The 24,422-nt window shown below is 36.6% G+C and overlaps 1 protein-coding gene across 1 annotated transcript in view; it reads left to right on the top strand.

Annotated features, from left to right (window-relative positions):
• Positions 1-24,422, top strand: part of CC2D2B (coiled-coil and C2 domain containing 2B) — a 101,449-nt gene that overhangs the window by 20,473 nt on the left and 56,554 nt on the right. The window contains exons 7-15 of the mRNA XM_046652824.1: positions 314-458; positions 1,035-1,171; positions 1,262-1,390; positions 4,931-5,140; positions 8,960-9,057; positions 14,175-14,315; positions 16,932-17,031; positions 17,233-17,351; positions 20,200-20,377. Of these exons, the coding sequence (XP_046508780.1) occupies positions 314-458; positions 1,035-1,171; positions 1,262-1,390; positions 4,931-5,140; positions 8,960-9,057; positions 14,175-14,315; positions 16,932-17,031; positions 17,233-17,351; positions 20,200-20,377 (1,257 nt within the window). The remainder of the gene's footprint in view (positions 1-313; positions 459-1,034; positions 1,172-1,261; positions 1,391-4,930; positions 5,141-8,959; positions 9,058-14,174; positions 14,316-16,931; positions 17,032-17,232; positions 17,352-20,199; positions 20,378-24,422) is intronic.

Consider the following 24,422-nt stretch of genomic DNA (forward strand, 5'->3'; position numbering starts at 1 on the left):
TATAGTTCCTTTTCAGTAGTCTTTCATTGAGAATTGCAAAGAAGGCTATAAAAAATCATATTGCATACTATTAAGCCTTAAATGAGTTCCTCTATAGGTTCAATGAAATTTCATTATAACACAGTTTCAGCTTGAACTTGAACTGGGTAGTGTGGATCAGAAAGATAACTCACAGCAAGGTCCCAGTACATTTCATTTATCTGTGTATTAATCATTGGGGACAAGCACATATACCTATTTTTCTTTTTGGTACTCAACAAAGATCAGTAATGATATTTACAGCAAATGTTTTTCACTTGGTGGTAATTTACAGAACTTCTCTGAGGGCCAAGATGAAGATTTTATGGAAGAAGTAATTTTTCCAGATTTACTTGAAATAAAAGCTGCTGAATATGAAGACTATAGAGAACGCATCAAAAAACAACAGGCAAATATTTTTGTGCCAAGTAGTTCTCCAGGTAAAGGTTTTTTACAGTAAAATATTCAAGTCATTAGTGAATCATATTATAAAATAATAGCTTCTTTATATGCTGGATAGATAAAGAGTACTGATATAAAATTATAGAAAGATTTCTACATTTATTCTTCATGCCTTCTCTAAGTTTAAGGGAATTGATTAAAAGAACTCATTCATTGCATATATGTTTTTTTTTCTTCTAGACTTTAAAATTATTTAGTGATAATTCCCTTTTGCTTCTTGTTTGGTCAATACAGTTTAATATTTTGGACTTTTCTTGGTTTTTTTGCTAAGGAAGATTTGCCCTGAGCTAATATCTGTTGCCAATCCTCCTCTTCCCCTGCCCGTGCCCCGCCGACTTGAGGAACATTAGTCCTGAGCTAACATCTGTGCCAGTCTTCTTCTATTTTGCATGTGGGTTGCTGCCACGGCGTGGCTGATGAGTGGTCTGGGTCCATGCCCAGGATCCAAACCTGCCAACCCAGGCAGCCAAAGTGGAGCACACTGAACTTAAACTATGGCACAGGGCCGGCCCAATATTTTGGACTTTAAAGTAATATCTAGTTTTGTTATTAAGTGGTCAACCAGCGTAAACTGCCAAAAGATATGATGCCACGCATTTTGGAAGATGAAGGATTCTATATTCAGAGAAAGCCAGAAATATATAAAAAGACCTGCAACAAAATGGAAAATCGTCTGCTTAAACTAGAAGAGGTAAGTGCACCAAGTTAAACTACTCACTGATAGTATGTGACATTTGTTTTTAGTAAAATATTTAATATATTTCTTAAATGTTTTTGATAGGGAAAGTGTTGGTTTGAAGAAAGTGGAGAGATAATGTCATTACCGTCGCCTATTAGACAGTCATGGAATTTTAGAGTCAACTTAAGCAAGGAAACTTTCAATCCAGCACTGAAGACCATATATAAGAAGGTAACCATCAGCAGTTGATTTGTAATTATGGTTAGAATTCTTGTAATATCAATTATAACTTATGTTTTTGTGGTAATTCACTCTTTAATGATATTAGTAAGTCTAGTAATGGCAAAACTGTGATGAAATGTTAAATAGCGGTTAAAATTATGTTTTTGAGGAATATTTAATGATATGAGGAAGTGCTCAAAATAAAATGTGAGGTAAAAAAAGCAGAACTTAAAATTATATATGATGCTAATTTATAAAAATAGATAGTGAATGAATGAATTTATCAATAAATGGATAAGTACATACATATATGTGTATATAGATAAAAACACTGAAAAATATATCAAAGTTAGTAATTATCTCTGGATAGTAAGACATAGAAGTATTTTTATTTTATTTATATTCTTGTCTACTTTCTGAATTTCAAAAATGAATGTATATTATACTTATAATCAAAGAAACAAATTTTTTATGTATTCTAAAAGACATTATGAAAATTAGTAGTCCATTAACCTAATGAGACGAAATGTTTAGACAGAAATAGTTATATTATAAAATTGTCTTGAAAAGCTTTAAATCAGAGCTATGTACAAAAACTTAATTGCCCATTCACTTCCCTTAACCATTCTATATATGGGAAATAAGGCTGTAAGTTTATACAAAGTGGAAATAAGTGGACAAAATAAAAAAATAATAATAAAAGAATAAAAGAAGAAGGAGGGAAAATCTCTGGTACTTATCTTCTTGTTCTTTCCTGTTACATGGCATAACTTTTACACTTTATGGTGACAATGGTGTTTTTTTTTTTGCTTTTTTGTAAATTTTGCTTAAGACAATAGCACACAGATTTTTTTTTTTAAGATTTTATTTTTTTCCTTTTTCTCCCCAAAGCCCCCTGGGACATAGTTGTATATTCTTCGTTGTGGGTCCTTCTAGTTGTGACATGTGGGACGCTGCCTCAGCGTGGCTTGATGAGCAGTGCCATGTCCGTTCCCAGGATTCGAACCAACGAAACACTGGGCTGCCTGCAGCAGAGCACACGAACTTAACCACTCAGCCATGGGGCCAGCCCTGAGCACACAGATATTTTAACATAATTATCTGAGACCATTGCTCTTGGCAAGAGAGGTCCTTGAAACAATGGCAGTTTGTTGAATGAATGAATGAATGAACGAGTGAATGAACAGAAAGTTGATAACAAGTAAATGCAAAATATACAAGTTTTGGAGAAATATTAACCACCATTCCAGGTTAACCTTTATAATCATCCAGAGTCCCGAGTTGGAAACTACTGGGCTAACCAAGTGACTTTTTCCTTCAGTGTGTCTTTTCTAGCTTCATCCAAGCACAATTTTAGTATTCTATGGACTCTTAGAGTTGGGAATAAATGTAAATGTCACTTCACCAAACAGCTAAACTGAGTATTAAAATTCATCCTGTAGAATTCTTAATGGGTAATGTTCTGGAATTTGTGTCAGATAAATGCCTCTGCCTACCGTTCTCTTCTAATCTTCTCCACATTTTTTACTCTGCCCAGCTAGCCTTGGAGGCAAGGCTCATCTGGGGTTTCTCACCAGAGTAAAAGAAATATAAGGCAACTGAAGCAGAGACAATAGCTGCCTGAGTATCAAAGTCCTGTCTTTGCTTTTGCCCCTGCCAGGTACTGTGATACCCTGTTTTACCTCTGCTACCCCAGGTCTCTTTTGCTTGTTGTTTGCTGACTGGTTTTGCCTGACCATTTGACTATGCCCTTTGCTATACTTCCTCGTCTAGGACTCCTCTTATATATTTACCTAGATTTTATCAGCTTGGATGTTTTTGTGCTTTTATCTGGGCTTTGATTCATTGTTGCCTGGATCTTTGTGCTTTTGGTCTAACACACTTATCTAGTTCTAGAAGTTCACTTAATCCCCGCAATCAACTGCTGCTTATAACCTATGTCAAGGAACTTACCACCTCCTGAGAGAATTCATTCAGTGTTAGCCAGTTCTAATTGTTTATTGTTTTCTGTGTTGAATTAAAATCTGCCTCCTAGATGACTAATATTCATCTAAACATTAAAAAACTCATAAAGTACTTCACCTATGTGACAGCTCTTCAAATATTTGAAGCCTATGGTCGCTTCCACTTTTAGCTTTTGCTCTCCGGTCTAAACTCACTTCCTTTGACTGTTGTTGGATATTCCACCACCTCAGTTACCCTCCTCTTGCTCCTGAGCACCACAGTCATTAGGTACTGAATTGGACAGAACCAAGGGCAGAGGCTCGTGTCATTCCAATAGAAACCCAAAGCAAGTAACCAACACAGTTGCTGAATCTGCTTAACAAGACAGGCATCTCTAGCTTAGCAACTTTAATTTCCAAAAGTTCACTTATAATTTGGTTGTTTAAAACTGAAACTGTCTATTTCCTTCCTAGTTTTGCCTGGTTGATCACCAGTTTACTACTGATTAACCAGATATTATAGGTGGAATCAAGAGCAGGGTCCTCTTCTTGAGGTGGCCCTCACATAGAAAATAGAGACTTACAAGATAAGGATAAAACAAAAAGAAGCTTCATGGCTGTTCCCTGGCCTCCTCTCAACCCAATGAGGAAAAAGAAGAAGATTCCTAGTTCAGGAAAGGGTAGAGAGGGTGAGATGTAGGCATCATCCTGGTGACCTACAGTCCTTGAGAAGCCCTGGATCTGCCACACCAGGTCAGAGGTAGGACAGCAGTTTTTTCAGTGTAATAGCAATGGCACAGACTGGAGGACGTGTTCTATTACACTAGACTGATCCAGAGAGAGGGTTCACGCTGCCCTTTTTAGGAGGATGCACTCATGGGCTCTTATCAAGAGTGGCTAGGCAATCATGAATTAGGCTGTACATGCTAAGTAATCCACTAACCCTCTCAAATTATATTACTAAAAACCGATCACCTGCGTATTCAAACATATGTGCTTAAATTCAAAGTAGAGTACTAAAACATAGTTGAATCATTTTGTATGTAATCTGAAGTCTACAGATTTCATCTCATCTGGCGTCCAAATGGAGATAGTCTCACCTATAAGGAAAGATGATCTCCTAATAAGTTAGCATTTGCTTAAAGGGTCCAAACCCCTCCAGGGAATTTTCCAGAGGGTTACCAACATATTCTCCTAGGAACAATGTTTTAATAAGGGTTTGCCATTTAACTCTGGCCCCCAGATGACTTAGATCATCTTGTAGTCGAACTATTCACCCAAGAGTTCTAAACACCATTTGTCATAGTATTTTTATAAGAAATTATTTTGAGGTTTATAACTTGAAAATCTAACTTCTACTAGCACGCAATAGTAAAGTGGATGACAATAATTTATAGCAAAATGATTAAAATGCTGTAATATAAATATATTTTATGAAACCAAGGGCCATAATCGATTTCAAGGAAGAAGGGTCAAATTATTGTTTTTTACTTTTCTGTATCTCTTAATTTTCTTGTAATCAACATGTTACTTTTATAAGGAGTTACTTATAATTTCAAAAGAAATAGAATCAAGTTAACATTGTGTACATATTTTTCCTTAAAAGGCAGTGAAATCTGATCTAGAAAGCTCTATTAGGAACAAAATGGAAGGTCAAAGGGAATTCTATCAATTAGATCTCAACATTGTGGGTTTGCAGTTCAGCCATCATCCTCTCTTCAATCAAGAACAAGTATTATGTGCTAGGCTGCTCCAACTTTATGAGCGCTTCCAGGACAGGCAGCAACAGAATTTACCTCAGCTGCTTTCTGAGAAGGTGAGAATGGCTTTCACTATATTTATGGAGCTGAACCTTTAATATTTAAAGAGAAAACAAACTTCTTAACACAGGGCAAATTATCATGGAACATTTTCCCTTAGCACTTTAAATATTTAGCTAGTTAGAACAATGGTTGCTTTCAGTTTTTCTGAAAAGAAACTGTAGGAGTTCATTGGCCAGGGAGGCAACCTCAAACATCCTGCAGAATATTTCGCGCTTACAAATGGTTTACTAATCAGTGGTATTCAAAGACCTTAATTCACTTGATTGAATTTTCATGTAGCAATTGTGTGGGAGAACTTAATAAATGAAGTCCATGCATTAATAATGTCAGAATATTTCCTAAAACAAATATGGAATATTTGGACTTTTAGTATAATATGGCCATTGTTTCCATGAATAGAGGAACCAAATCGGAAATTAAGGTGTTTAACCACTCCCCATTCATGACACTTCGGTCATTTCCTTTTTTTTTTTTTTTTTTAACTGAGGAAGGTTAGCCCTGAGCTAACATCTGTGCCAGTCTTCCTCTATTTTGTATGTGGGTCACTGCCACAACATGGCTGCTGACAAGTGGTGTAGGTCTGCACCTGGGAACTAAACCTGGGCCACTGAAGCAGAGCATGCCAAACTTAACCACTAGGCCATGGGGGCGGCCCCTCATTTCTACTTTTTTTATGATTGCAAATAATAAAGCAGTGAACATCCTTGTATCTATATATTTGAGCATGCATATGAAAATTTGTGAGGCTAGATTCCTAGAAATGAAATTGCTTGGTCAAGGGTATGGGTTCATGAAGTTTAAATTTTATTAGATAGTGATGAATTGCCTTTCCAAAATAGTTTTTCCAATTTGAATTTCCACTGGCAGTATAGGACAGAGCCCACTTCCCAGAGTCCTTACCAAGTAGTTGATATTATTTGCCCATTTTTCTGTTGCTTTGTATATCTTTAACTAATTACTCTGTAAGTTTAAAATATATATAAATGTATATTCTGGATGTAAGTCTATAAAAGATGTACAGTCATGAGTCGCTTAATGATGGGGATATGTTCTGAGAAATGTGTTGTTACGCGGTTTTGTTGTTGTGTGAACATCATACAGTGAACTTACACAAACCTAGATAGTATAGCCTACTACACACCTAGACTGTATGGTTCTAATCTCATGGGACCACCGTCGTATGTGTGACCCATCATTGACAGAAACGTCATTATGCAGCTTATGGCTGTGTATCTTTTGAATATGTTTTATATATTTTTGTTCTATTCTGTTACTTGCTTTTTCACTTATTTTTCATATCTCTTGGAAAATATTTTATGAGGTCAAATCTGTTACTCTTTTTACCTGTGGATTTTAGGTTTTGTTGTTTGCTTCCGAAGCTTCCTAAGACCTTCTCTACCCCAAGTGTATTAATCAGCATGCCTTTGGTTGCAATTCACAGAAAACTCTCTTTCAATTGCTTTAAACAATGAGGAAAAGATATTACTTGCTATATCAAAATTTCCAAGTTAGGGCAGCTCTAGAGTTGTTTATTTGATGACTTACTATCATTAACAACACTAGCTTTTTTGTCTCTTTCTAATCTTCGTCTTCAGCAAGTTGACTTGATTAGCTCCTCTCATGGGAACTTACAGAGTGGCTGCTCCAGTTGAAGGCATGCTGGCCACATACACAATATGCAGCATAGCATCTTAGTTTGAGAGCCCTCTCCAACCTCTCCCCCACACCTCAGCAGATTTCCCCTCATGTCTCATTGACTAGAACTATATCACATGATCATGCCTAAACCAGTCACTGGAAAGAAGAATGAAATTGCTACAAATGTCTAGACTAATCGGGGTTTACCTCTGAAGCACGTGGAAGAAGATTGAGCAATTGAACAAGATTAGGTTCTGTCAACCAAGAGAAATGATCATTTGAGGGCAACCAATAGTGTCTGACAGGTCAAAATTATAAAGATATATTTCTATATATTCTAATAATATGTGTGTGTCTATGTGTGTTTGTGTGTGTGTGTAATTTCTAGCCTTTTCTTCTATCTAGAGTTTATATCTATGTCTTTTAAGCTTAGGCTCCAACTCAGTTTCATTCCTCCCCAAAAGTTAGCTTCATATCCAAACACCATAATTGTTCTACCGATTTAAAATTCTGCCTTTATCTTAAACCAGCTTCACATATTTACATAGATGTGTTTAAGGATTATGTATTCCACTTTATATTGATCTAGTCCTACCCTGTTTTAATTACTATATTTAATTATTAAATTATGATGTAGTAGGACAAGTGCCTCCTCATTGTATTTTTCTAGAATATTTTTGGATACTCTTATAGATTTGATCTTCCATACGAACCTTATAATTAGTTTGTCAACTTCTATTTTAAAAATTCTATTACCATTTTTGTTGTGATTGCATTATATCAATTTTGAAAGAAATTTTATCTTTATAAAAATTGGGTTTCGGGGCCGGCCTGGTGGCGCAGCTGTGAAGTTCGCACGTTCCGATTCTCAGCAGCCTGGGGTTCGCCAGTTCAGATCCTGGGTGCGGACATGGCACCGCTTGGCAAAAGCCATGCTGTGGTAGGTGTCTCACATATAAAAAGTACAGGAAGATGGGCATGGATGTTAGCTCAGGGCCAGTCTTCCTCAGCAAAAAGGAGGATTGGCAGTAGTTAGCTCAGAGCTAATCTTCCTCAAAAAAAAAAAAATTGGGTTTCTTCATTCAGGAATATAGTGTCTTCCCATTTATTGATTCTCTTATGTCTTCCAGTAAAAGTTTACATGAATTGGCTTTAGTCCTGGAGTTGCCACAAACTGACACTAACTGTGACAGATTTCTCCTGCACATGTTTTAGGGTATAGTTTCCTCTAGTTTTATTTCTCTATGGATATTCTCTGTGGATATTTCTCTCTGTTTTATACTTTCCTAGGTATATTTCGTTCTTTTCATTTTATTTTTTCTTGTTTTCCTATGATATTATGCATTTATTCTTTTACAAAGAGATACAGATCTAGATATAGTTATAAATATGTATATATAGATATGGATGTGACAACGGCAATGGATATAGATAAAGACAGACTATCTTTTCTGTAACCATAAGATTTTAGGTAGAAAATAAGGTGGAGTCCTGTGCTCAGTCTGCCATCTTTATTGATTGGCATTTGTTTATATTAATTGATGAATTGATTACCTAGAAGATTCAATGTATAATGTTTATTTCTTAGATGGATATTGAGGTTCTTCTCAATTCTGCCCCAAGGTGCTTATATGAAATATAGTTTGGAAGACAAGACAGTAATACGCAAAATTTATACACTTGTGCTTCTGCTGCACACACCTAGTCTGCAGATGAATTGGACTGATGGTAACAGGTAGATGAAATGTACCAAAAAAGCTCATTTTTTTATTGTAGTAATACTGCTTTATAACATTATATAAATTTCAGGTGTGCATCATTATATATTTCAATTTCTGTGTAGATTACATCATGTTCACCACCCAAAGACTAATTACAATCCATCACCACACACATGTGCCTAATCACCCCTTTCACTTTCCTCCCTCCCCCTTCCCCTCTGGTAACCACTGGTCCAATCTCTGTTTCTATATGTTTGTTTGTTGTTGTTTTTATCTTGTACTGATGAGTGAGATCATATGGTATTTGACTTTCTCCCTCTGACTTATTTCACTTAACATAATAATGGACCCTCATGGTCCATCCATGTTGTCACAAGTGGCCGGATTTCATCATTTCTTATGGCTGAGTAGTATTCCACTGTGTGTACAAAAACACTCTTTTCTTTGTTGTAGCTTAAAGCACTGACAAATGCTACCAAATTAGCAAATGAAAATTTGGAAATAAGCCAGCTGACCAGAAAGTCTTTACAAGATTATTATTGGCAGATAAGGTACGTTTGGGGCCATTCATGTATTTGTCAAGCATGTATTAAGTAACTTCTGTAGACAGAGTACTGCACTTGCTATGGAAGATACAAAATAAGAATATGACAGGCTGGCCTTGTGGTGCAGTGGTTAAGTTCGCACGTTCCGCTTTGATGGCCCGGGGTTCGCCAGTTCGGATCCTGGGTGCAGACATGGCACCGCTTGGCAAGCCATGCTGTGGTAGGCATCCCACATATAGAGTAGAGGAAGATGGGCACGGATGTTAGCTCAGGGCCAGTCTTCCTCAGCAAAAAGAGGAGGATTGGCAGTAGTTACCTCAGAGCTAATCTTCCTCAAAAAAAAAAAAAAGAAAATAACAATATCCTTACTCTTTAGGCAATTGCAGAAATGGTTCCAGCCTTTCGAAAAGACCTATCATTGTGTAAAAATATTTCACAGAAGTGTAACATGAAAGTAGTTGTAGTTTTAATATCCATTGATTTTTTTTTTTTTTAAGATTTTATTTTTTCCTTTTTCTCCCCAAAGCCCCCCGGTACATAGTTGTGTATTCTTCGTTGTGGGTCCTTCTAGTTGTGGCATGTGGGACACTGCCTCAGCGTGGTTTGATGAGCAGTGCCATGTCCGCGCCCAGGATTCGAACTAACGAAACACTGGGCCGCCTGCAGCGGAGTGCGCGAACTTAACCACTCGGCCACGGGGCCAGCCCCTAATATCCATTGATTTTTAAAAAACAATTAAAAATGAGTTTAATACTTTTTAATTGACTTGCATTATATTATTGTCAACTGTTTGTATATATTTGAAAGTCTACAAACACATATGTGCAAGATATGTTATTAATTCAGACTACAGACAATACTTGAAGGGCATATAGATTTAAGGACAGCTGTAAAAAAAACATAGTCTAGGACCGGCCCATGGCTGAGTGGTTAACTTTGTGCACTCCGCTTCAGTGGCCCAGGGTTTTGCGGTTCAGATCCTTGGTGCAGACATTGGCACTGCTCATCAAACCATGCTGAGGTGCCATCCCACATACCACAACTAGAAGGATACACAACTAAAATATACAACTCTTTACTGGGGGGCTTTGGGGAGAAGGAAAAATAAAATCTTTAAAAGAACAAAAACATAGTCTACAAGTTGGGAACCATTGGCTTGTAGACTAATTGGGAAGAGAAGTTAGGAAAGTATGAAATAACTGGAAAAATAATTCCAAGATAAAACATATTTATGTGTCAAGGAATCTCCAAACATAGGAAAACTCACTCAGAGGTAATTATTGGGCAGAAAGTTCAGCTATGCACAAAGATATAACAATTGTCTGTAAATGAGAGTGATTTGATAGTTAAAGAATTTCCCTGACTCCCTACCCATTGACTTGACATGGTTCTACAAACTTTTAATCACTAGGGGTATCAGTTGATTTAAATAACTGGTTTCCTAGAATAACCTAGTTAAGGGCAAACAATATTATTTGAGAAAGTTGACGTGTGCCTTGCACAAGGCCTGGTGCATAGTTGAGTACTCAATAAATATTAGTTGAATGAATGAATGAATAGAAGTTATCAGTGTTTACAGAATGATAAATTAGTACTATTTATAAGATTAACTAAAACTTAAGGCAAAGAACAGTCATTGGTATAATGAACATCGAGCGAATAAACTTTAATGCAGGAAAAAGAAAAGTGGGCTTTAGATGGGGTCCAATGGTGGTGAATAGAGGCAACTACTATGTGTGTGTGTGTCTGTGTGTATGTGTATGGGAGGATCACTGAGGTGGTTATTGCTTTTATTAAAGCAGAGAAAAGGCAGTGTAATAGATTTCCATTCAGGAAAATTTGGGGAGTGGTGTTGAAATGCTGCACAGGGTAGTTTGTGGACATTTGAAAACCATTTCTACTAGAAAAGATATGCACATGAAATACAGTTAACTAAGAATGGCACATATGTATTTAACCTTTAACAACTGTCTAGTAGGTACCGAGTACCCACAATCACCTGATCCAGAAAAGAAATCTACAAGTCATTCGTGACCCCTCTCTTTACCTCTCTTTTCATCCCTCACATCCAACCATAACTGTTCCTACTGAGTCTGTTTTATTTCAGGTCTTTATCCCATAGCCTGACTACTCAAATAATCTCCTAAAATACCTCCCTTTAACCCAAGCTGCATATTGAAACCAGAGTGATTTTTTCTAAATAGGTTAAACCATATTAGTGGCTTCCTATTACCTTCAAGATAACATTCAGTAGCTTTAGCCTGATCTATAAGGCACTGCATAACCTTACTCCTGCTTACCTCTCCAGCCTCATGTTAGGAGCTCTCTGCCTTGGAAATTTATAGTCCAGGGCCTTAAATGGGCTATGCTTTCTGGGTTTTTTTGTTTTTGTTTTTTTGGGGTTTTTTTTAAGAAGATTAGCCCTGAGCTAATATCTGCTGCCAATTCTCTTCTTTTTGCTGAGGAAGACTGGCCCTGAGCTAACATCCATGCCCATCTTGCTCTACTTTATATGTGGGATGCCTACCACAGCATGGCTTGCCAAGCAGTGCCATGTCTGCACCCGGGATCCGAACCGGCAAGCGCCAGGCCGCCGAAGTGGAACGTGCGCACTTAACCACTGCGCCACCGGGTTGGCCCCTGGGCTATGCTTTCTAATATCTGTATATCTTTGTTTTAATGCCTCTTGTTTCTACAACGTTATTTTATTGTTTTCTGCCTAACACCTAGTCAACATACACATTTTATTTAATTCCATGTTACTTTCTCAGGGAGGCTCTTACTTGCCCATTAGGTTAGATTAAATTTTCTTTCTTTGTATACTCACATAGCACTTATGTATTTGCCCTTTCATAATATTCATCACATTTGTAATTACTTGTTCTGTCTTTTTCCCTGCTGGGATATTAGTTACCAGCACCTAAAATACTTCCTCCAACATAATAGATATCTGTTATGTATTTATTGATTTGAATCGAGTGTCACATACTCCATGAAGTCTTTCCTTACTATTGTCTGCCATTGTCTTATTTATGCCCACACTCTAGCTTGCATGTGCTTCTATCATAACACGTATGACATTTTATTGCATTGATTAATTTACGTGTCTGTAAGCTTCTTGAACCCAGAGAGCATGTCTTTTTATCTTTTTATCCCCTCTTAGCCAGCACAGTGCCTGGCAAGTAGTAAGCACCCAATAAATACTTACTAAGTAAATGAATGGCAATAGGCTTCTATTTCTAGCAGTATGGTAGACTAGATTCCTTGAATGACCCTTTTAGTGAAAACAACTAAAAATGTCTGGTAAAAGACGAATATTATCTTTAGAGACATATTGCTGAAATGGCAAGAAGGTAAGGAATCCGCAAAAGCCAAAAACAAAGTGAAAGGAGAAATCCTAAAAATTAGAGATTTTACATTGAGGATATTTGTTAAGCACTAGTAATCCGGAGCTAACATTCAAGTGACTTCATGGAGTGCCAGAGACAGAAGATAAAGCCAAGTTTAACTTAATTGGAAAGTCTAATAGGAAATCACTATATAATGGGTGTTAAACCTCATGAAAGGAAGAATGTAAACGGGATAACAAATGAACTTGTCTTTGACCTTTACTCTAGGCAGGAGGGGAAAAATACTCCTTTGAAAAGTCATAATCACAAGCCCACAATCATGCAGATTTATGACCTGAATTTACACTACTTATGTGGTCTAAAATCTCAGATTTAGAATTTAACTTAAAATAGCCCCAGGTTGGTAGTGACACCAGACAATTGGCAAAGCCAATAAGTAGTCTTTCTAGAAGAACACAACTTTAACCCTAGCTCAGAGATATTCCAAAGATGTGAAATTCTAAGGAACATGAGTTTACAAACAGAAATAAGTCAGGAAGGATTGATGAGCAAAGAAAGTAGTGAATATGTGGGTAATTCTTAATGAGCAATGATGTAATGATGTCTTCTGGGGTATAAAAATATAGAGAGAGTTAAAATATAAAGCTTCTAGAGTGGAGTGAACAATGGAGGAGGGTAAATGTAATTAAAGATACCTGCATTGACCGGGAGGAAAGTAAAGGTAGAGCTTAATGTTAGACTTTGATAAATCAAGGACTTAGATTTTACCTTATAACCTCTAAAGGAAAAGAATAAAAAGATATAGTTTCCAAATCAATAGAAGAGGAAAATGGCATAGTAAGAAAATACTCAACCAGTCTAAAAGAAGGCAAGAAAAGAGAGAAAAAGGAACATAGAAACAGATGTGACAGGTAGAAAGCATAAAAGAAAATGGTGGAGTTAAACCTAAATGTATCTAAATGGATTAAGTGCTCCATTTTTATCTAGATTGATAGACTGGATTAAAATTAAAAAAACAAAATCCAATTATATGTTATTTACAAGGGACTTATCTAGAACATAAGGATATAGAAAGATAGAGAATAAAAATAGTGGAAAAAATATGCCACACAAACACTAACAAAATAAAGCTGGCATAGCTATGTTAATGTAAGATAAAATAAATATTTAAGGCAAAAAGCTTTACTGGAGATGAAGAGGGCCACATCAAAATGATGTGGGTTAATTCACATATATTCGTATATATGTGTGTGTGTGTGTATATATATATGTATATATGTATAGCTAAGTTGAGATGATTCCAGGAATGCTAGGATGATTTAACATTAGAAAATCAATCAGTGTAATTTGTCACACTAATAATTTGTTTGCAACGTCATGAAATACAATAAGCATCTTTTTAAGCAGTACATTACTTCAAAATACAAATAATATGCTCACACTACCCATCAGGCAAAGTACCTCTAAATTTGAAGCAATGGTTCTAATTGTTAATCTGAAAAAAGTATAATAAGTGCACTACAGAATGTCCAGAATACCTGGAAATATATAGATTTTAGCAGAGCACTTTTGAATAGTGAAAAATCTGTAAGTTATATAAGAGTGAATCTCTAAATGGAATTTCAGTCTCTATATCAAGATGTGGGTAAAATGAAAAAAAATCGTAAGATGGGAAGTCCAGCAGATTTAGTGGAATACATTCTTCCAGGCCATTTTTAATGACTTGTAGTGCTAATCCATCAACATCTTTTTGATCTACCGTAATTATTGTAGTAATACAAAACAGCTCTATGACTTAGAAAGGGAAAAGGACTTCTCTCTACTGCACAGTATGTTACGGACTTGGAAACAGATAAAATCCCTTCGACAACGGCAAGGGTTTACAAGCACCCCAATAAAGTTACAGTTTCAGAGGTGAGTGGCTCTCTATTTGTTCTTATAGGTCTGCTGAGGAACTACCCATGAATCACTGGGAATTCACAGTAACTGGGAGAAAATCCAGAAGCTAGACTACTATTTGATGTAGTCAACAAAGGACTTGTATCTTGAATATATAAACAATTCTTACAAATTAATAAGACAACTCGATTAAAAACTGGGCAAAAGATTTGAACAGACACTTCGCCAAAGAAGAATGGCAAATTTGAACACATGAAAAGATGCTCAACATCATGTCATGTCAATAGATAAATGTAAATTAAAACCACAATGGGATATACTACACACCTATTAGAATGGCTAAAACCCAAAACAAAACAAAAAAGAAAAGAAAGACAATAACAAATGCTGGCAAGGATGCTGATCAATAAGAACTCTCATTGCTGGTGGGAGTGCAACATGGGAAAGCCACTTTGGAAACAGTTTGGCACTTTCTTATAAAGTTAAACATAGACCTAGAAATCATACTCCTAGGTAAAACGTGTAAGTCATAAAAACATGTCTAGTGGAGGAGATAGTTACGATTAAAAACTATGCTTAATCATGTAAGCTGTTTGTGAACTCACAGTGAAATAACTGGTTCCTTCCCCACAACCCATTATCCTGGGTCTTTGTTTTTCAAAACTGTAAAAGATGAGTGTAATTTCAGGCAGTTAAGAAAGATATTTAACTTTTGATTTTTTTCCTGCTGCAATGGTTTAGAAAGTCCTTCTGACAGTTTCTAAACCTAACCCAGCATGGAACTTTGTTTATCTTAGACACCTAAGTTCATGTAAACTTTCTGTCTTGCCTTTAATCCTTTAAACCAGTCAATACACCCATGCATTAAGAACCTCTCCTCAGAAAAGGAGAGCCACAGATGCCATAAGCTTCCTCAGAACACCAGCTCTGGGCCAATATTGCCTGCTCGTCACCTACTCTTTTTCTCACTACTATGTACTCTAATCTCGTGTGAGGCCCTTTGCATTTGTTCATCCTTAGATTTAACATTCGACCTTCCCAGTGGACTTTGGCTTGGGTTTGTGTCTCCAGTTTACTTCTGGTAGAGGACTTCTGAACTAAATCCCACAGCGACAGTGACAAGGTTGGCCCCAGCAGGGCTAGCCCCAGCTACCTTAAATTGGGGCATTTAGTTTGAGCAGTTAAAGTATCGTTCTGATCAACTAGAAAAGCTGTATGTTTGAAGATGCTCCTGGGAACTCTGTTTCGTGGCCAAGTTAACCACTAGTGACTTCACCACAAGCCTCCGTCTTGTGAACCCTAACTGAATAAGCCTATAGCCAGACTTACAGGAAAGACAGTACTTATGACAAGAAAGCCTGGGACCTAGAGCTTACATTACCTTTTCCTCACGTATTTTTGTTTTGTGCATATTGAATTTGACCAGTATTGGGTCTGGGTTTTCAACACAGGTAGTCTGATCTCAAGCTGTGTAATATCTACACTAGATTCCCTGTATTTTATTTCAGAAGACAAAAAACATATGATATTCTTAAAATAGCTTTAATGAGATATAATTCACGTACTGTACAGTTGACCCATTTAAAGTGTACAGTTCGATGGTTTTTAGTATATTCACAGAGTTGTGTAACCATCACCACAATTTAACATTTTATTACATTCTAGTCGTCACCTCTCACATGTGTGGACGTATGTTTTTATTTCTTTGGGGTGTATACCTAGGAACGGAATTGCTGGGTCATATGGCACGTCTAGGCTTAACATTTTGAGGAACTGTTAGGCTGTTTTCCAAAGCAGCTGCACCATTTTATATTCCCAACAGAGCATATTTTATCAAAGAATCTCCTTTTTAAAACATTAAAATTAAAAAGCAAATTTTTTTGCTGAAAAGAATAAAGCCCTGAGCTATCAGGAAAAGTCGTCCCAGATCAATTATTTTCTGAAGGTGTTCCAGGTAACTGGGATTTTGCTGGACTACTAACAAAAGAGGAATAATAATAATACCTACTTCATAGGGTTGTTGTGAGTATTAAATGAATTAATATGTGTAGAGTATTCAGAACATTGCCTGGCATGTACTTAGTAAGTACTATATAGGAGTTACCTAGTATCTAGCAGTAGTATAGTAATGTCTGAACTGCTTACTGTTTATGCATAAATACCAAGGAGTATAACTGGGATTTACCACTTAATAGCACTGTGGTCACCTGCCCTTATACATGGCATGTTCTCACAGCATAAAAAACATGAGAGGAAGAAAAATGAGAGGAAACATGGTGTGTGTCCTTAATTTTATATCTTCCTTCCCCCTTGGTTACTTATTCTCACCAGAGAAAATGTTACTTGATGGCTTTAAAAAGGGCTATAAACACTAATGGTAAATTTACTGGGTAGGGAGAAATCTGTGAAAACTGAGAACAAACTTATGAAGTTTTTAAAAATATATATGTAAGTTTGTCATATTGATAATTTCCTTGAGATGTAAAATTATTTGTTGTAAGAGATTACATGTTTGTGTGTATGTGTGTGTGTGTGTGTGTGCGCGCGTGTGTGTGTTTTGGCGAGACCTCTAGTAACTCTCAAAGACTTCCATTATTTCTGCTTTAAATAACTCTATTTATTATTAATTAGGATAAGAATGAATAAACGTGATGAGGAAGAACTGTCAGGAATGTCTGAGACTGAGAAGAAAATGGAAGGAAAAGTTTTCAAGAATGGGGAAAAGCAGGAGGTATTTATATTGCAAAATAAAATTCAACATATCTTAACTAGTTATAATATTAAATTGTTTGGTAGAATAGGAAATTTTGGTATTCGTAACAGTTACCCAACAAAATGACAAATGTAAGAAATAGAAGTTTAATTTTAAGGGTAATTATCCTAAGCAATAAACTTACATTGTAAATTATATACTTATTTTTTTTGTTTCTAGAGCCTCTCATATTTAGCTTCAGAACTTGAAGAAACAGATATTGAAAGAAGAAAGCCAGTTACCTTGATGCCACAACTTTCTTTCACTGCAGAATTAACAAACTTTTCCAAGTGTTCGATGTAAGCATTTTTAAAGGATTATTTCTTCATTATATATTGTCTTTTAATTGGATTGTTTTAAGTAATAATGTTAGATTTCTTGAGTGAGTACCATATGCCGGGCACTTTGCTAAGTTTTTTTTATACATGTGCACATTTAGTTGCCACCATAGCTCTATGGTATTATCCTCAGACTTAGAGATGGGGGTTTTAAGCTTATGGAAGGTTAAGTTGCCCAGGGTCACCCTTCTAATTCATGACTGAGGTGGGACATAAACCAGTTTGGTTGATGGTTGGTTTTTGTTTTCTTATGGTAGGAATTTTTGTTCAGGTATAACAATAGGTGGGATATAAAGCCATTGCAAAAAATAAGATAATACAGTTGCTCTTGCTTGTTAAGGGACCCCTTTTCTTTCATAGAAAGTATTCTGTATTGAGAGGGGCCTCTGGGCAATTTTCTACTTCGACACAAACTTCTTTCCTTCCCAGTTGTGACTTCTTTGAGTTGTAATGTTTTCTCCCTGCTCACAGGACATTTGTGCAAAAACAGATATCATAGAGATCCCCATCTCTGCCATCTCCAGGCCTGTGGATCTCATCTCCCTTAAAGAAGAAATGGCAACTCAGAGCACTGAACTAGGTCCAACTTTTCAACATCTCTCTCCCATGAGACACTTCATACCAGTTCATCTTTGAGTACTGTGAATGTGCGTCATTTAGCACAGTGTTAGAAGTGGGTACTTAATAAATATTCGTATCCACTAAATGAATGAATGGATGGTTAAATTTTAACATGAACATAAAGGGTAGCAGACACAAAAGCACAGTTATCACTACCCTCCTCTGACGAGAGAGGTGCAGCAGTGAGGCTCTCTTTACTTGTTCTACACGTACTTCCACAAAGGGGCCGACATACTTTATTATGTAAGACACACGTTAAAAAAGGACCATCTAGGGGCCGGCCCGGTGGCGCAGTGGTTAAGTGCGCACATTCCGCTTCTTGGTGGCCCGGGGTTCGCTGGGTCGGATACTGGGTGCGGACATGGCACCGCTTGGCAAAAGCCATGCTATGGTAGGCATCCCACATATAAAGTAGAGGGAGATGGGCACGGATGTTAGCTCAGGGCCACTCTTCTTCAGCAAAAGGAGGAGGGTTGGCAGTAGTTAGCTCAGGGCTAATCTTCCTCAAAATAAAAGGACCATCTAAATGAGGACAAGAGAACAGGAGCCATAAAATGGAAGTTGGAAGTAAAGAGGAGAAAGAGAAGGAGGAAAACATTTGTGCTGGAGAGGCTAGACTAAAACTTAGTGGAAGTCAAGGCAAACGGAAATATGATGCTTTACATCTTTTCAAAATTGTTGCTATTCTGTGGCATTGCTGTCATTATGCATTTGAAATGTCCCATTGCATAAGAATTGATTCTCTGGAAGAGAATAATATACTGATGTCAAGGATAGAAATCAAGGAGTACAGGGATTAAAGAAGAATTAAAGAGTTTACAGGTGAAGAAAAAGGTAAGATTTCCTGAAGATAAATATAATCCTGAATTAAGGAATTTCCATAATCAGTTCATGAGCTCATTATTAAAACTGCTTTCAGGGGCTGGCCTGGTGGCGCAGTGGTTATGTGCGCATGTTCTGCTTTGGCAGCCTGGTGTCCGCTGGTTTGGATCCCGGGTGTGGACATGGCACCGCTCATCAAGCCATGCTGTGGCAGGCGTCCCACCTATAAGGTGGAGGAGGATGGGCGCAGATGTTGGCTCAGGGCTGGTCTTCCTCAGCAAAAAGAGGAGAATTGGCAGATGTTAGCTCAGGGCTGATGTTCTGCAAAAAAAACAAAACAAAACTACTTTCAAAGGGAAACGTAAAGGACAAATTTTCCTAAACTATTTCTCTAACGGTAATTGGGAGAGTGGTCAGAAGAGGCTAACAGGAAGATAGGAAAAGTAAGTAATCTTGTGTCCCATAACACTCTGAGAAGTTTACAGAGAAGATGGGCTGATATGGGGGCAGGGTGATCCTGGGCCCATAGGATGATTAGGATGGAGAACAGAGGGAGATTTTATGTTTCAACCTAAGGATTATCTTCCAACCAGTCTTCTCCTTTCTGAAAAAGAGGATCAAGTCTTAAACATGATTAGGTCAGTTGCCTTGCAGTCAGAAGATATTCACTAAATGTTGGTTGAGTGAATGAACGAATGAGTAAATGGATGGAAGACTCTTTTTAGGAGTTTCACATCACTCAAGGGATCCATTTATTCCCCAACAAGTGTTTTCCTAGAAGCCCCAGGGAAATAACCTCTGGCTTGCCTCTCTGATCTTTGGGTTCAGAGAAAGAATGTCCTGGAGAAAAAGGGTGTACAACCTAAAGCCTAAAGGGATTTACAAAGACCTTTAAAGGGACACAGTAATCCTATTGACTTAGAGCTACATCCTTGATGTTATTGAAAACATGGTATGTGTGCATGTGTGTGTCTTTTAAAAGTTAGAAAATATTTTTGAATTCTTGATTCAAGCTCCCCCACTCCCATTCCTAAGTCCCTCAGTTTTCTCCTCTCGTAAGACATCTTATTATGGGTAAGTGCTGTAATCTCTTTAAGTTATAGTTTAGTAAAGTAAATAGCTGAATGATTTATAGTACCTTGATTTTATGTTTCTTTCCATTTTTGAGTGAATATCTTTCTTTAAAAACATTTGACTGCGTAGGAGAGGCTTTTATCCACATATAGGGACGTGTTATTGGGCTTAAAGATACCATTTGACCTCTAAAAAGAGCATATTTTAAGATGCTAAGGTATGTTTTGAAAAGAACAGTATTTTATATCCGTTTTGCTTTTCAAGGGTCCTTTAAAGGTTTATTTATTTTTAGGCATGAACAAAAGAGGAGAGCCAAAATTCAGAAGCTTAAATATTTTATTAAAATATGGTACAACGATAAACAGGTTTCTCGTACTTCAGTATCTTCCCTACAGTGTGATTTTAAAGTCATGTTTCAGCAAATTTTCAATATTCAGTTAATATGTTGGCCTGAAACAATTTGCTTGGAGGTATGCCATTGTCATTTACTTCTGTACCTTATTTTATGCCATACTTAATTTAAAATTTCTTGTTAGCTACTGTTATATATGATAAGTAATCACTTTTATATTAAGAGATGACTAATCTATATGGGTAGACAAGATATTTATAAATAATGTATTTATAATCCATCATAGTCTTTTATACTATAAGCACAAATTTATTTGATTTATGGTTTCTCTAAATACTTAGTTTCCTTCCTGCTAAAATTCTGCCAACCATGGATGTGCAGTGTTACCGTTCATTTGGTATTGAGGTAGAAGAGAGCTGTTTAAACTATAATGAGTAGTACAGCTATTAGAAGTCTCGAATGATTTCTCCAAATTGCCCCAGCCCTGGTTTGGTGATTTCAGTCTCTTGCTGTATTTGTTGTTTGTCTTTTCTTGCATTTTGGATCCCTTTAAGAATGGATGAAAGAACAAACACGCAACAGACCCCTGATCCCTGTCCAGAGACCCACACCATAAGAACCCCTGCACTAAAAGAAGAAGCAAATAGAATGATAGAGAAAAATTAGAGACAGTAAAGAAGTCTAGACAAGAGGTCTTAATAGCTAATATGGGGTTGAACTTGCATCTGCACCTGACAGAAAAGTTATGAGGGAATAAAGATTTGCGTATGTGAGCATGGGGTGGAGTTTGAGGAGCGGGGAGAGGATTATGATTACAAATCTAAATCAAAGTTATTTTTACAATGCTTAAAATAATTTTGTTCTATCCCCGGTCAGAGGCTGTATTCATTTTGTTCATTTGTGCTATCAAGTTTCTATCGTCTTACAATGTACCTCTGTTGAAATGCCTATTTAAAAAATATACTGACTGTACTTTCGTACTATCGTACCTAAAATAAATTATGATATAATAATGCAACCACTTTAAAATCTGCCCCCCTCAAAGTAGATAAATGTGTATTTTGAATCCTTCATCTTCCCATCACTGAGCACATGATCCTAACACACTAAGGGGCAAGGAAAGAAAGGAATCTATCCATGGATAAATTGCACCATTAGCAGCTGCAAAAATTGCAAAATAAATCTATACATCCTAGCCTAACAGATTCTAACCTACATTTCTAATTTTATTTGTTTATTAATTATTGAGGTAACATTGGTCTATAATGTTATATAAATTTCAGGTGTACATCATTATATTTTGACTTCTGTACAGACTACATGGTGTTCACCACTAGAAGTCTGGTTGCCGTCCATCACCGTACAAATGTGGCCCTTTACCCTTTCACCCTCCCCCACTCTCGCCTTCCCCCTCGGGTAATCACCAATCTATTCTCTATATCTATGTGTTTGTTGTTGTTGTTGTTTTATCTTCCACATGTTAGCTTGGAATATCTTTCCATTTCTTTCTGTCTTATTTGATTTCTTTCAACGTTTTATAGTTTTCAGTGTACAGGTCTTTCACCTCCTTGGTTAAATTTATTCCTAGATATTTTATTCCTTTTGTTGTGATTTCTGGGATTGTAAATGGGATTGTATTCTTGGTTTATCTTTCTGCTGTTTCATTGTTAGTGTATAGAAACACAACTGATTTTTGTATGTTGATTTTCTACCCTGCAACTTTACTGAATTAATTTATTATTTCTAATAGTTTTTTGGTGGATTCTTTAGGGTTTTTGATATATAAAATCATGTCATCTGCAAATAGTGACAGTTTTACTTCTTCCTTTCCAATTTGGATCCCTTTTATTTCTTTTTGTTGCCTAATTGTTCTGGCTAGGACTTCCAATACTATGTTGAATAAGAGTGGCAAAAGTGAGTATCCTTGTCTTGTTCCTGTCCTTATAGGAATAGCTTTCAGTTTTTCACCATTGAATATGATGTTAGGGGCCAGCCTGGTAGCGCAGTGGTTAAGTTCGCATGTTCTGCTTCTTGGCGGCCTGGGGTTCGCGGGTTCGGATCCCGGGAGCGGACATGACACTGCTTGTCAAAAAGCCATGCTGTGGTAGGCGTCCCATACATAAAGTAGAGGAAGATGGGCATGGATGTTAGTTCAGGGCCAGTCTTCCTCAGAAAAAAAAAAAGAGGATTGGCAGCAGTTAGCTCAGGGCTAATCTTCTTCTTCAAAAAAAGTGAATATGATGTTAACTGTGGTTTGTCATGTGTGGCCTTTATTATGTTGAGGGACTTTCCTTCTATACTCATTGTATTGACAGTTTTTATCATAAATGGGTGCTGAATCTTTTTTTTTTTTTGAGGAAGATTAGCCCTGAGCTAACATCTGCCACCAATCCTCATCTTTTTTTTTTTCTGAGGAAGACTGGCCCTGAGCTAACCTCCATGCCCATCTGCCTCTACTTTATATATGGGAAGCCTGCCACAGCATGGCTTGACAAGCAGCATGTAGGTCCACACCCAGAATCGACTGGTGAACCCCAGGCTGCCAAAGTGGAACATGTGAACTTAACCGCTGCACCAGCGGGCTGGCCCCTGGATGCTGAATCTTGTCAAATGCTTTCTCTGATCTCTTGAGATGATGATGTGATTTTTATTCTTCATTTTGTTAAGGTGGTGTGTCACGTTAATTGATTTGTGGATGTTGAACCATCCTGGCATCCCTGGGATAAATCCCACTTGATTATGATATATGATCCTTTTAATGTATTGTTGTATTCGATTTGCTAACATTTTGTTGAGAGTTTTTGCATTTGTGTTCATCAGTGATATTGCCCTGTAATTTTCTTTTTTTGTGTTGTTCTTGTCTGGTTTGGTATCAGGGTAATGTTGGCCTCTTAAAATGAGTTAGGAAGCATCCCCTCCTCTTCAGTTTTCTCAAAGAGTTTGAGAAGGATAAGTATTAAGTCTTCTTTGACTGTTTGGTGGAATTTAGTGGGAAAGCCACCTGGTCCTGCACTTTTGTTTTTTGGGAGGTTTTTGATTACTGTTTCAATCTCCTTACTAGTGATGAGTGTACTCAGATTATTTTGTATTGATTCGGTTTTGGAATGTTGTATAATTCTAAGAATTTATTCATTTCTTCTAAGTTATCCAAATTTGTTGGTGTATAGCTTTTCATAGTATTCTCTTGTAATTCTTTGTATTTCTGTGGTATCTGTTGTAATTTCTTTTCTTTTTTTTCTAATTTTATTTATTTGAGCCTTCTCTATTTTTTTCTTAGTGAGTCTAGCTAAGGATTTGTCAATTTTGTTTACCTTTTTAGCTCTTAGTTTCGTTCATCTTCTCTATTGTCTTTTTAGTCTCTGTTTCATTTATTTCCACTTTGATTTTCATTCTTTCCTTCCTTCTACTGATTTTGCACTTTGTTCTTTTTCTGGTTCCTTTAGGTGTAATGTAAGATTGTTTGAGATTTTTTTTCTTGTTTCTTGAGGTAGGCCTGTATTGCTATAAACTCCCCTCTTAATCACTTTTCCTGTGTCCCGTAGATTTTCATATATTTTATTTTCATTTGTCTATAGGTATTTTTTTAATTTCTCCTTTGATTTCTTCGTTGACCCAATAGTTGTTTAGTAGTATTTTGTTTACTCTCCATGTATTTGTGATTTTTCCAGTATTCTTGTAGTTCATTTCTATTTTCATACCATTGTGGTCAGAAAAGATGCTTGCTATTATTTCATTCTTTTTAAATTTATTGAGACTTGTTTTGTGACCTGATACGTGATCTGTCCTGGAGAATGTTCCATGTGCATTTGAAAAGAATGTATATTCTGCAGTTTAGGGATGGAATGTTTTGTATATGTCTATTAAGTCTGTCTAGTCTCATGTGTCATTTAAGGCCAGTGTTTCCTTAATGATCATCTGTCTGAATGATCTATCCATTGGTGTGAGTGTGGTGTTAAAGTCCCCTAGTATTATTGTGCTACTGTCAGTTTCTCCTTTTATGTCTGTTAATATTTGCTTTCTGTATATAGATGCTCCTGTGTTAACAGGGTACATAGATATTCACAAGTATTATATCCTCTTGTTGAATTGTTCCCTTTATCATTATGCAGTGCCCTTCTTTGTCTCTTGTTACAGATTTTGTTTTAAAGCCTATTTTGTCTGAT

The sequence above is a fragment of the Equus quagga genome, chromosome 2 (genome assembly GCF_021613505.1).
Source record: "Equus quagga isolate Etosha38 chromosome 2, UCLA_HA_Equagga_1.0, whole genome shotgun sequence".
NCBI lineage: Eukaryota > Metazoa > Chordata > Mammalia > Perissodactyla > Equidae > Equus > Equus quagga.